General features: G+C 43.0%; 1 protein-coding gene across 1 annotated transcript in view; it reads right to left on the reverse strand.

Moving 5' to 3' along the window:
* Positions 1 to 13,883, reverse strand: part of foxo1a (forkhead box O1 a) — a 285,766-nt gene extending 271,883 nt beyond the window's left edge. The window contains exon 1 of the mRNA XM_055880788.1: positions 12,845 to 13,883. Within this exon, the coding sequence (XP_055736763.1) occupies positions 12,845 to 13,450 (606 nt within the window). The 5' untranslated portion in view covers positions 13,451 to 13,883. The remainder of the gene's footprint in view (positions 1 to 12,844) is intronic.
* Positions 13,884 to 15,119: the final 1,236 nt, after the last annotated feature.

Below are 15,119 nucleotides of genomic sequence, written 5' to 3' on the forward strand. Positions count from 1 at the left end.
GGAGATGACCGTACAACATTAGGAGGAGATGACAGTACAACATTAGGAGAGGAGATGACATTACAACATTAGGAGCGGAGATGACAGTTCAACATTAGGAGGAGATGACAGTTCAACATTAGGAGGAGATGACAGTACAACATTAGGAGAGGAGATGACATTACAACATTAGGAGCGGAGATGACAGTTCAACATTAGGAGAGGAGATGACAGTTCAACATTAGGAGGAGATGACAGTACAACATTAGGAGAGGAGATGACAGTACAACATTAGGAGAGGAGATGACAGTACAACATTAGGAGAGGAGATGACAGTTCAACATTAGGAGGAGATGACAGTTCAACATTAGGAGAGGAGATGACATTACAACATTAGGAGAGGAGATGACAGTTCAACATTAGGAGAGGAGATGACAGTATAACATTAGGAGAGGAGATGACCGTACAACATTAGGAGAGGAGATGACAGTTCAACATTAGGAGAGGAGATGACAGTTCAATATTAGGAGAGGAGATGACAGTCAACATTAGGAGAGGAGATGACAGTTCAACATTAGGAGGAGATGACAGTTCAACATTAGGAGAGGAGATGACAGTACAACGTTAACATTCACAGTATTTACAATATTTACAGTATTTACAGTATTCATTGTTTTTACAGTATCCACAGTATTTACAGTATCCACAGTATTCACAGTATTTACAGTATTCACAGTATTCACAGTATTTACAGTATTTACAGTATTCACAGTATTTACAGTATCCACAGTATTTACAGTACTCACAGTATTCACAGTATCCACAGTATTTACAGTATCCACAGTATTTACAGTATTTACAGTATTCACAGTATTTACAGTATCCACAGTATTTACAGTATTCACAGTATCCACAGTATTTACAGTATCCACAGTATTTACAGTATTTACAGTATTCACAGTATTTACAGTATCCACAGTATTCACAGTATTTACAGTATTCACAGTATTTACAGTATGTACAGTATTTACAGTATCCACAGTATTTACAGTATCCACAGTATTCACAGTATCCACAGTATCCACAGTATGTACAGTATTTACAGTATTCACAGTATTCACAGTATCCACAGTATTTACAGTATCCACAGTATTTACAGTATCCACAGTATTTACAGTACTCACAGTATCCACAGTATCCACAGTATGTACAGTATTTACAGTATGTACAGTATTTACAGTATCCACAGTATCCACAGTATGTACAGTATTCACAGTATTTACAGTATTTACAGTATGTACAGTATTTACAGTACTCACAGTATCCACAGTATCCACAGTATCCACAGTATTTACAGTATGTACAGTATCCACAGTATCCACAGTATTTACAGTATCCACAGTATCCACAGTATTTACAGTATTTACAGTATTCACAGCATTTACAGTATTTACAGTATTTACAGTATTTACAGTATGTACAGTATGTACAGTATTTACAGTATTTACAGTATTTACAGTATTCACAGTATTTACAGTATGTACAGTATGTACAGTATTTACAGTATGTACAGTATGTACAGTATGTACAGTATTTACAGTATTTACAGTATGTACAGTATTTACAGTATTTACAGTATTTACAGTATTTACAGTATTTACAGTATGTACAGTATGTACAGTATTTACAGTATTTACAGTATTTACAGTATTTACAGTATTTACAGTATTTACAGTATTTACAGTATTCACAGTATGTACAGTATTTACAGTATTCACAGTATTCACAGTATTTACAGTATTCACAGTATTTACAGTATTCACAGTATTTACAGTATTCACAGTATTCACAGTATTTACAGTATTCACAGTATTTACAGTATTCACAGTATTTACAGTATTCACAGTATTCACAGTATTTACAGTATGTACAGTATTTACAGTATCCACAGTAGACTTGTCGTCGTTGTACAACATAACTGTTACGTGATAAATGTCTTAAAGCTGGTATTTTCCTGAACTACATTGTGGGGCATGTAAGTCATTTGCAGTTCGTCTGTCATAACGGTGTAATTCTGCTGACTAGTGTAGTTACATTATAACACCTCGCATGAGAGGCCAACCTTACTGTGTGCAGCAAAACCTTAACATGAAACTCCCCGCCTCTTCATTAACTACACCTTTTTGTTTAGCCTACTGTTGCATTGCAGAGATAGCTACCAAATCTAGACGTAAAGGACAAGAGTCCTTTGACCGTACTTTCCGTCAACCCCCCACCGGCCCGAGCACAAGGCAGGCCTTATGAACCACACATAAGACTTTCACTTGAGGTATATTAGTATCTGTATGGTTAGTGAGGGGAGGACACTCCTCAAGCTTTATGCTCGACTTACTCTACCTAGGCTGCATTCAAAATGGTGCCCTATTCCCTACAGGCTATAGTCAAGAGTAGTGCACTCTATAGGGAATAGGGTGCCATTTGGGACTCATGTCCTACCGTTGTCAGGCCAGCACTAGAACTGGGCCGGGTACCTGCCTACATTAACTACATCAACTTACTGCTGGGAGCTACACAACGTACAGTGCTGGGAGCTACACAACTTACTGTGCTGGGAGCTACACAACTTACTGTGCTGGAAACTACACAACTTACTGTGCTGGAAACTACACAACTTACTGTGCTGGGAACTACACAACTTACTGTGCTGGGAACTACACAACTTACTGTGCTGGGAGCTACACAACTTACTGTGCTGGGAGCTACACATCTTACTGCTGGGAGCTACACAACTTACTGTGCTGGGAGCTACACAACTTACTGTGCTGGAAACTACACAACTTACTGTGCTGGAAACTACACAACTTACTGTGCTGGGAACTACACAACTTACTGTGCTGGGAACTACACAACTTACTGTGCTGGGAGCTACACAACTTACTGTGCTGGGAGCTACACATCTTACTGTGCTGGGAGCTACACAACTTACTGTGCTGGGAGCTACACAACTTACTGTGCTGGGAGCTACACAACTTACTGTGCTGGGAGCTACACAACTTACTGTGCTGGGAACTACACAACTTACTGTGCTGGGAGCTACACAACTTACTGTGCTGGGAACTACACAACTTACTGTGCTGGGAGCTACACAACTTACTGTGCTGGGAACTACACAACTTACTGTGCTGGGAGCTACACAACTTACTGTGCTGGGAGCTACACAACTTACTGTGCTGGGAGCTACACAACTTTCTGCTGGGAGCTACACAACTTACTGCTGGGAGCTACACAACTTACTGTGCTGGGAGCTACACAACTTACTGTGCTGGAAACTACACAACTTACTGTGCTGGAAACTACACAACTTACTGTGCTGGGAGCTACACAACTTACTGTGCTGGGAGCTACACAACTTACTGTGCTGGAAACTACACAACTTACTGTGCTGGGAGCTACACAACCTACTGTGCTGGGAATTACACAACTTACTGTGCTGGGAGCTACACAACTTACTGTGCTGGGAGCTACACAACTTACTGTGCTGGGAACTACACAACTTACTGTGCTGGGAGCTACACAACTTACTGTGCTGGGAGCTACACAACTTACTGTGCTGGGAGCTACACAACTTACTGTGCTGGGAGCTACACAACTTACTGTGCTGGGAGCTACACAACTTACTGCTGGGAGCTACACAACTTACTGTGCTGGGAGCTACACAACTTACTGTGCTGGGAGCTACACAACTTACTGTGCTGGGAACTACACAACTTACTGTGCTGGGAGCTACACAACTTACTATGCTGGGAGCTACACAACTTTCCAAGAAACCCGGTCACTCCATTAACTTGTTAACACATCCGCACTTTCCATTGAGTGTTGTATGGGGAGTCTGGTGACACAGCAGATATATGTCCTGGGGGTTGAAAGAGAGAGAGAGAGAGAAAGAGCGAGAGAGAGTGATAGAGAGAGACAGAGAGAAAGAGAGCGAAAGAGAGAAAGAGAGAGAGAAAGAGACAGGGGGAAGGGGGAGAGGGGGAGAGAGAGAGGGAGAACGAGAGGGAGAAGGGGGGAGAGAGAAGGGGGGAGAGAGAGAGAGAGAAAGATAAAGAGAAAGGGGGAGGGAGAGAGGGCGGAGAGAGATAGAGAGAGAGAGAGAGAGAGAGAGAGAGAGAGAGAGAGAGAGACAGAGAGAGAGAGACAGAGAGAGAGAGAGAGAGAGAGAGAGAGAGACAGAGAGAGACAGAGAGAGAGGAGAGAGAGAGAGAGAGAGAGACAGAGAGACAGAGAGAGAGAGAGAGAGAGAGAGAGAGAGAGAGAGAGAGAGAGAGAGAGAGAGAGAGAGACTAGTGAAAGCCCAGACCTGGCTCTCCACCAGGACTAGAAGCCCAGCTGTGTTTCTGTCTCTACCAGCCTTGGAGATATAGAGGCTTTTCCCTTCCCTACTCTCCTCTCTTCTCTCAATCACCCTCCTCTCCTCTCTCCTCTCCCTTCTCTCTTTCCCCTCCCTCCCTCTCCTCTTTCCCCACCTCCCTCCCTCCCCACTCTCCTCTCCCTTCCTTCCCTCCCTCCTCTCCTCTCATCTCACCTCCTGCTTTGAGGAAAGGAAACAAGGAGTTACCTAAGAATCCTCCCGTGTAGGCCTACAAGTATCTCTCCAGAGAGACCGGCAGATAGAGGCATCAGAGTACAGCAGAAGCTAAGAGGACATTGAATGAACGAATGAATGGCCTGGAGCTTCTTTCCCACAATGCTCCTCACACTCACTCGCACACACAAATGCACGCATGACCGGCACACGCATGACCGGCACACGCATGCTACCGGCACACGCATGCTACCGGCACACGCACTCGCACACACAAGGCGTAAAGGCCCCGGTACCCCTTGTCTGCCAAGCCACTCTGGAATGTCACTGAGACACATTTACTACTACCGACACATGGGACGAGAGAGAGAGAGACACATTTACTGCTACCGACACATGGGACGAGAGAGAGAGACACATTTACTGCTACCGACACATGGGACGAGAGAGAGAGACACATTTACTGCTACCGACACATGGAACGAGAGAGAGAGACACATTTACTGCTACTGACACATGGGACGAGAGAGACACATTTACTGCTACCGACACATGGGACGAGAGAGAGAGACACATTTACTGCTACCGACACATGGGACGAGAGAGACACATTTACTGCTACCGCCACATGGGACGAGAGAGAGAGACACATTTACTGCTACCGACACATGGGACGAGAGAGAGAGACACATTTACTGCTACCGACACATGGGACGAGAGAGAGAGAGACACATTTACTGCTACCGACACATGGGACGAGAGAGAGAGAGACTCATTTACTGCTACCGACACATGGGACTAGAGAGAGACACACATTTACTGCTACCGACACATGGAACGAGAGAGAGAGACACATTTACTGCTACTGACACATGGGACGAGAGAGACACATTTACTGCTACCGACACATGGGACGAGAGAGAGAGACACATTTACTGCTACCGACACATGGGACGAGAGAGACACATTTACTGCTACCGCCACATGGGACGAGAGAGAGAGACACATTTACTGCTACCGACACATGGGACGAGAGAGAGAGAGACACATTTACTGCTACCGACACATGGGACGAGAGAGAGAGAGACACATTTACTGCTACCGACACATGGGACTAGAGAGAGAGACACATTTACTGCTACCGACACATGGGACGAGAGAGAGAGAGACACATTTACTGCTACCGACACATGGGACTAGAGAGAGAGACACACATTCTCATCCAGAATTACTTACAGTCATAAAAAGTAAGAGAGAAATTAGGACACAAATAGAATTTAAAAAGTTTTAAAATCATTCATTAAAAAACAGGTGTTGGTAACCTGTATCATACTCCTGAAATGTTTTAAAGGGTCCTAATACTAACCAAAGTCAGTAGAATGGGGCGGCAGGTAGCCTAGTGGTTTAGAGCGTTGGACTAGTAACTGAAAGGTTGCAAGTTCAAATCCCCGAGCTGACAAGATACAAATCTGTCATTCTGCCCCTGAACAGGCAGTTAACCCACTGTTCCTAGGCCGTCATTGAAAAATAAGAATTTGTTCTTAAACTGACTTGCCTAGTTAAATAAAGGTCAAATAAAAGAATGAATTATATTCTAAACTAATTTCTATTCATTTTGTGCTCCTGATATTCTCTCTTTCTCTCTGTTTATGACATCTAACTAAAAATATTGTAACAATGTGAAATCTATGAACAGTGTTTCTGTTCTTAACCCCACTCAAAACCATCACCCGCATGTCAATAATCTACCAACAGACATGGTGTGATGCGGTCAAAGCTGAGAAGTTGGCTGATTCTGTGAGCTATTTTCAATAATCATTACAACTACTACTTACATACAGGACAGTAAGTCCAGGTGTTATAGGACAGTAAGTCAAGGTGTTACAGGACAGTAGGTCATGATGTTACAGGACAGTAAGTCCAGGTGTTATAGGACAGTAAGTCAAGGTGTTACAGGACAGTAGGTCATGATGTTACAGGACAGTAAGTCCAGGTGTTATAGGACAGTAAGTAAAGGTGTTACAGGACAGTAGGTCATGATGTTACAGGACAGTAAGTCCATGTGTTACAGGACAGTAAGTCAAGGTGTTACAGGACAGTAAGTCCAGGTGTTACAGGACAGTAAGTCCATGTGTTATAGGACAGTAAGTCCATGTGTTACAGGACAGTAAGTCCAGGTGTTACAGGACAGTAAGTCCAGGTGTTATAGGACAGTAAGTCCATGTGTTACAGGACAGTAAGTCCATGTGTTACAGGACAGTAAGTCCAGGTGTTATAGGACAGTAAGTCCATGTGTTACAGGACAGTAAGTCCATGTGTTACAGGACAGTAAGTCCATGTGTTACAGGACAGTAAGTCCATGTGTTACAGGACAGTAAGTCCATGTGTTACAGGACAGTAAGTCCATGTGTTATAGGACAGTAAGTCAAGGTGTTACAGACCTTTGGTGTTAAGGTGTTCAAGGTGTTACAGACCTGATGCTACAGGTTAAGGATATCAGTTCTACAACAAAACCATGGTGTGTATCCAAAATGGTACCCTATTCCCTTCATAGTGCACTACTTTTGACCAGAGCCATGGTCCATTTCTATACATCTCTACATGTTCTTTAACTTCAACAATGGCAGAATAAGTTCCCTACCAGTCTCCCTCAGTCAGAAGTTCACAACGATGTACGTCACATAATTACAGGCCAACAGTTTACTTATACAGGCTTCGATAACAGCTGGCCGTGTTTTAGTGGAAATCGATGGAGAGAGAGAGAGACAAACACCTGCCTGCAGGTGACAGCATTCCCTCCCCCATATGCCCCCTTAGGCATAACTATGACAACATAACCAACAAAAACGGGTCACAACTCCTGCAGCTCTGTCGCACGCTGGGTATGTACATAGTCAATGGTAGGCTTCGAGGGGACTCCTATGGTAGGTACACCTATAGCTCATCTCTTGGCAGTAGCACTGTAGACTACTTTATCACTGACCTCAACCCAGAGTCTCTCAGAGCGTTCACAGTCAGCCCACTGACACCCCTATCAGATCACAGCAAAATTACAGTCTACTTGAACAGAGCAATACTCAATCGTGAGGCATCAAAGCCAAAGGAACTGAGTAACATTAAGAAATGCTATAGATGGAAGGAATGCAGTTTGGAAACCTACCAAAAAACAATTAGGCAACAGCAAATCCAATCCCTTTTAGACAACTTCCTGGGTAAAATGTTCCACTGCAATAGTGAAGGTGTAAACTTGGCAGTAGAAAATCTTAACAGTATATTTGACCTCTCAGCTTCCCTATCAAATCTAAAAATCTCAAATAGAAAACTGAAGAAAATGAACAACAATGACAAATGGTTTGATGAAGAATGCAAAAATCTAAGAAATAAATTGAGAAACCTGTCCAACCAAAAACATAGAGACCCGGAAAACCTGAGTCTACGCCTTCACTATGGTGAATCACTAAAACAATACAGAAATACACTACGGAAAAAGAAGGAACAGCACGTCAGAAATCAGCTCAATATAATTGAAGAATCCATAGACTCTAACCAATTCTGGGAAAATTGGAAAACACTAAACAAACAACAACACGAAGAATTATCTATCCAAAATGGAGATGTATGGGTAAACCACTTCTCCAATCTTTTTGGCTCTATAACAAAGAATAAAGAGCAAAAACATATACATGATCAAATACAAATACTAGAATCAACTATTAAAAACTACCAGAACCCACTGGATTCTCCAATTACCTTGAATGAGTTACAGGACAAAATAAAAACCCTCCAACCCAAAAAGGCCTGTGGTGTTGATGGTATCCTTAATGAAATGATCAAATATACAGACAACAAATTCCAATTGGCTATACTAAAACTCTTTAACATCGTCCTTAGCTCTGGCATCTTCCCCAAATTTTGGAACCAAGGACTGATCACCCCAATCCACAAAAGTGGAGACAAATTTGACCCCAATAACTACTGTGGAATATGCGTCAACAGTAACCTTGGTAAAATACTCTGCATTATCATTAACAGCAGACTCGTACATTTCCTCAATGAACACAATGTACTGAGCAAATGTCAAATTGGCTTTTTACCAAATTACCGTACAACAGACCATGTATTCACCCTACACACCCTAATTGACAACCAAACAAACCAAAACAAAGGCAAAGTCTTCTCATGCTTTGTTGATTTCAAAAAAGCTTTCGACTCAATTTGGCATGAGGGTCTGCTATACAAATTGATGGAAAGTGGTGTTGGGGGTAAAACGTACGACATTATAAAATCCATGTACACAAACAACAAGTGTGCGGTTAAAATTGGCAAAAAACACACACATTTCTTCACACAGGGTCGTGGGGTGAGACAGGGATGCAGCTTAAGCCCCACCCTCTTCAACATATAGATCAACGAATTGGCGCGGGCAACTAGAACAGTCTGCAGCACCCGGTCTCACCCTACTAGAATCCGAAGTCAAATGTCTACTGTTTGCTGATGATCTGGTACTTCTGTCACCAACCAAGGAGGGACTACAGCAGCACCTAGATCTTCTGCACAGATTCTGTCAGACCTGGGCCCTGACAGTAAATCTCAGTAAGACCAAAATAATGGTGTTCCAAAAAAGGTCCAGTCGCCAGGACCACAAATTCCATCTAGACACCGTTGCCCTAGAGCACACAAAAAACTATACATACCTCGGCCTAAACATCAGCGCCACAGGTAACTTCCACAAAGCTATGAACCATCTGAGATACAAGGCAAGAAGGGCATTCTATGCCATCAAAAGGAATATAAATTTTAACATACCAATTAGGATCTGGCTAAAAATACTTGAATCAGAACCCATTGCCCTTTATGGTTGTGAGGTCTGGGGTCCGCTCACAAGCCAATAAATCACAAAATGGGACAAACACCAAATTTAGACTCTGCATGCAGAATTCTGCAAACATATCCCATGTGTACAATGTAAAACACCATATAATGCACGCAGAGCAGAATAAGTCTGATACCCGCTAATGATCAAAATCCAGAAAAAATATGTTCTTTCCAAACCTTCCATAACAAAGCCATCACCTACAGAGAGATGAACCTGGAGAAGAGTCCCCTAAGCAAGCTGGTCCTGGGGCACTGTTCACAAACACAAACACACCCCACAGAGCCCCAGGACAGCAACACAATTAGACCCAACCAATTCATGAGAAAACAAAAAAAATAATTACTTTACAAATTGCAAATAATTAAAACTGACCAAACTAGAATGCTATTGGCCCTAAACAGAGAGTTCACTGTGGCAGAATACCTGACCACTGTGACTGACCCAAACTTAATGAAAGCTTTAATTATGTACAGACTCAGTGAGCATAGCCTTGCTATTGAGAAAGGCCGCCGTAGGCAGACCTGGCTCTCAAGAGAAGACAGGGCTAGAATTAGAAAACAAACCCAGTTTTGATCAACTCCCATATCTACTGGGTGAAATACCACAGTGTTCCATCACAGCAGCAAGATTTGTGACCTGTTGCCACAAGAAAAGGGCAACCAGTGAAGAACAAACACCATTGTAAATACAACCCATATTTATGCTTGTTTATTTTTCAGTTTCGTACTTTAATCATTTTCACATCGTTACAACACTGTATATATTTAATATGACACTCGTAATGTCTTTATTGTTTTGAAACTTCTGTATGTGTAATGTTTACTGTTAATTCGTTTTGTTTGTTTCACTTTTGTGTATTGTCTACCTCATTTGCTTTGGCAATGTTAACACAATGGTTCCCATGCCAATAAAGCTCCTTGAATTGAATTGAATTGAATAGGAAAAAGAGGAAAAAAGAGAGGAGAGGAGAGGAGGGTGAGAGGAGAGGAGAGGAGGGAGAGAGGAGAGAGAGGAGAGAAGAGGAGAGAGAGGAGAGGAGAGGAGGAGGAGAGGAGAGGAGAGGAGAGGAGAGAGAGACGAGAGGAGAGGAGAGGAGACGAGAGGAGAGGAGAGGAGAGGAGAGGAGAGACAGAGAGAGAGAGAGATAGAGAGAGAGAGAGAGACCGAGAGAGAGAGAGATAGAGAGAGAGAGAGAGACCGAGAGAGAGAGAGAGAGAGAGAGAGAGAGAGAGAGAGAGAGAGAGAGAGAGAGAGAGAGAGAGAGAGAGAGAGAGAGAGAGAGAGAGAGAGAGAGAGAGACAGAGAGACAGAGAGAGAGAGATAGAGAGAGAGAGAGAGACCGAGAGAGAGAGACAGAGAGAGAGAGAGAGAGAGGAGGACCGAGAGAGAGAGGAGAGAGAGAGAGAGAGAGAGAGAGAGAGAGAGAGACCGAGAGAGAGAGAGAGAGAGGAGAGAGAGAGAGAGAGAGAGAGAGAGACGATGAGAGAGAGAGAGAGAGAGAGAGAGAGAGAGATAGAGAGAGACAGAGAGAGAGAGAGACCGAGAGAGAGAGAGAGAGAGCTGTGGGTTGGCAGCGCACTACATTGCTGCCTGCCATAAGATGAGGGACAGTGTCTGACAGACCAATCAACCTGCACATGTCCTCTACTGTATGCTTATTGTTATTGTTCAATGTATGGATATTCTGACCCTTGGTTATTGTTGTTACTGTTGTCCAGTTGACAATTTTGATTCTCATTTTTTTTTTATATTGTAAATATCCAAAATAAGCTTTGGCAATATGTACATTGTTACGTCATGCCAATAAAGCAAATTGAGTTGAATGAGAGACAGAGAGACAGAGAGAGATAGATAACAAATACCATTGTTAATACAACCCATATTTATGTTTATTTTTTTTTCCCTTTTGTACTTTAACTATTTGCACATTGTTATAACACTGTTTATAGACATAATATGACATTTGTAATGTCTCACATTCATGTAAAAACATTTGTGAGTGTTTATTATCTACTTCACTTGCGACGGCAATGTTAACATATGTTTCCATGCCAATAAAGCCCTTTGAATCGAATTGATATAAGGGGTGAAATAGGAAAGGAAGAGAGGGAGAAAGGGGCTGTCCTTCTCCTGTTAGAAAGAGGTGTGTGTCCTCGTCATCGTAGCACGTGACGGATATACAAACCCTTTTCCTCACTCGTACCTCACGATCACCTGCCTGCCTCTACAGAAATACCTCTACTCTGACTGAGCCAGAACCCCAAACTCTAGCTATGACGGAGGAATAGCAGGAGAGAAACCCAGGCTACAAATCTAACTAAAGTCTTCATATAATAACTACATAATAATAATAATAACAATAATAACATATGCCATTCGGTCTTAGTGTGTTTTGGCACAGTGAGTGTAGACAGGGTTGCTGCTAACATACTTTGGCAGAGACATGAGTTAGACCAGCGGCTGTGTCCCAACTACGGCACAGTATGTTCACTTCTTTGAATATTAGCAGTACTGGGAGAGGAGAGGAGGAGGGGCTAGGGTAACTAGCCTATCACACCTCATCAGAGTCTGACTCCCAGTACCCTCTTGTGCAATAGTATTAGGGGGAGGCAGCCGGAGTTGGACGAGGAATGTGTGTGTGTGTGTGTGTGTGTGTGTGTGTGTGTGTGTGTGTGTGTGTGTGTGTGTGTGTGTGTGTGTGTGTGTGTGTGTGTGTGTGTGTGTGTGTGTGTGTGTGTGTGTGTGTGTGTATGTGTGTGTGTGTGTGTGTGTGTGTGTGTGTGTGTGTGTGCGTGGCCATGTGCTGACTGGGTTACAATTGGCAGCCACAGGTTTCATCAGGACACACAATGAATGGACACAAAGTGACTGATTGATTGGGGTGCACAAGACCAGCACATCATGTCTCCTCTGATACAAAGCATGATGCTATAAAGGATAGAAATGAACAACTGCACCTCAAGAGATAGCATTTAACATGTCTGTAATACCCAATCCTACAATAAACCTTTTCTGGCAAGCAGCATGTCACCCTCACCTGGTCTTACTTAGTTACGTGTGTTATTAGCATGTGATAACATGTGTTAATATTGTAATGAAACAGGCAGGGAGCGGGTCTCGAACCCTCGACCTTCTATAGCCCGAAGTCCAGCGCGCTATCGACTGTGCCGCAAAAGCCTGTTCAAGCGGCAGAGTCGATATATGCGCTTATAATCCCAGGGTCGTTACAATATCATCATTTAAAAATGATGAAAAACGTCAACTTTGATATATAGGCAATTAAAGGTACATTTCTCCATATCCTTATCATGTTTTTTTAATAGCCCTTAAATCATAACTCTAATCTCATCAGATGTAATGTAGTGTATTAAAAGCAGATGTAATGTAGTGTATTAAAAGCTTACCTTCCATCCAGCCGAGCTGTTGCTATCTCCCTTGTCCTTGAAATAAGGCACGTTCGTCACCATCCAGTCATAGATCTGAGACAAGGTAAGCCTCTTGTCCTGGGTGCTCTCGATAGCCTTAGTGATGAGGTCTGCGTAAGACATATTGCCCCAGGCGTTACGCCGAGATGAGCTGCTTTTCCGCTGGGCAGCTGCAGCGGCCGCAGCCGCTACTGAAGATGCAGACCCGGCCGGGGAGGAGAGCAGAAGCACCTGTTGCTGCGGGAGTTGGGGGCTGTTCCCCGGGTGCTGCTGCTGCTGCTGATGATGCTGTTGGTGGTCGTGGATGCAGTTTTCCTGACATTGGAAATCATTGCAGAGGATGGTGGGTTTCTGATCCTCTTCGGGGTAGTCTTCAGTCTCTTCTAATAAACTGAGGCTGGAGATGAAGTCGGAGTTACTGCTGGGTTCTTGTTTGACAGAAGGGGCGGGAGAGGAGGTGTTGGAATCGCCCGGGGTGATGAACTCCGGACGCGGCAGGGGCCACGTGCAGGAGCGGGGCCGGGCGAGAGGCTCGAAATCCGGATCGATCTCAACCTGCTGTGGTTGTTGGGCTGCCTCGGCCATAGTAGTAGCTAGAATTGCGTCAAATGTCACATAGAATTAGTAAAGAGAAAGTAACTCATACACAGCGGGTGATGTGAAGGCAACCAGCAAGTAAACAACCGAAAAGGGGGCAGTGGTCGACCACCTGAACAAAAATATCGGTCCGTCCGATAACACTACATTGATATAAAGTCACAAATCAAGTCGGAGACAGCAACAACATCTAAGTCGACGATGAAAAAAAGAAAATGTAGATATTCTGATTGTTGACGAATAGAATAGAAAAGTTAGAATAGAAGAAAAAAAAACTACTTGGTGAACTTTTGTTTTTATAACAATCCAGTCGCAGTTATTATTCAGCCCAGCAGTTCCGTTTACTCTCGCCTGTTGAATGTCAGTTTACAGCCCGACAGCCGTGTTACCGGAGCTATCGTTTGTCAACTAATACCACCCACATTTGAGTGACAACTAAAACGGCCAATGACAGCTACTTAAAAACCAGAAACAGCAGTATGTTTTCATTCTTATATAGCTGGTAAACATCTCTTTCTCTGAAAAGATTAAAACGGGTACGCTTTGTGAAACGGTTGGCTAGGAAACTTAATCGGTTTGTTTTGTTGGAGAGAGAGAGAGGTAAAAGAGAAAGAGACTTCACCTTTTTACAACGTAACCTACTGTGAAAAGGATGAGTTATAAAATGAAGGGGGAGGGTTTTTTCTGTCAGTCATGGTGTTGTTATTGTAAGTTGCATAGCGGGACAGGATAAGAGGAGAACCCAGATTTGTTCACTTTTAGAAATCATCACAAAAAAAAGAGGCTGAAATTGCTATAATACTTATAAAAATGAATAACCTAATTTAATTGCACCCCCAATGAAATTATAAATATCTATTTGCAAATAGCCTCATAAAAACGTATGAAATAACGCTGGTCTGAGGGCGTTCTAATAGAACACTGCTAAACTACTCAAAACGTTTTCGCGTCGAGGTGATTGAGCGCTATTTGGGATCGTGGAAAATGACTGTAAAACCTCAGAACAAGACCGTTAATGATGATATATTATACAGTCTTCATGAATCATACGGATCATCCACTACATCCACGTTTTCTACAGATGCCTAGTAGCCAGCAAATCAGTTTTCTTCAAAATGCTTATTAGTTATCCAATGGAAGTCAGAGGAACTGATATTAAAACGTTACATGTTATCATAATGAGGATAATAATGATGATGATGAGAAGGAAGAAGAACAGAAGTTAATTTTAACCTGGATGATTTAGTTAGGGCTTTGGTATGAAAAGTACTACATTGTCATGGTGAGGTTATATATTGGCCTAGGCCAGTGGATCTGCCCCCGAGGCTGCTCCAATCCAACTCTTTGACAACAAACACTCATTGGACAACACTGTCAACCCGCGATCAGCGAAAACAGCCCACACTCTAGGCCGACTCTTTGCCTGTGCTAACATCTTTTGGCCATTTGCAGGTACTACCACGGTTTACATTTTTCATTGAAGCTTTATTTAACTAGGCAAGTCAGTTCAATTAACAAATTATTATTTACAATGACGGCGTACCCCCGGCCAAACCACAACCCGGACTACACTGGGCCAATTGTTCGCTGCCCTATGGGACTCCCAATCACGGCCGGTTGTGATACAGCCTGGAATCGAACCAGGGTCTGTAGTGAC

The sequence above is a fragment of the Salvelinus fontinalis genome, chromosome 24, assembly GCF_029448725.1.
Source record: "Salvelinus fontinalis isolate EN_2023a chromosome 24, ASM2944872v1, whole genome shotgun sequence".
NCBI classification, from domain to species: Eukaryota; Metazoa; Chordata; class Actinopteri; order Salmoniformes; family Salmonidae; genus Salvelinus; species Salvelinus fontinalis.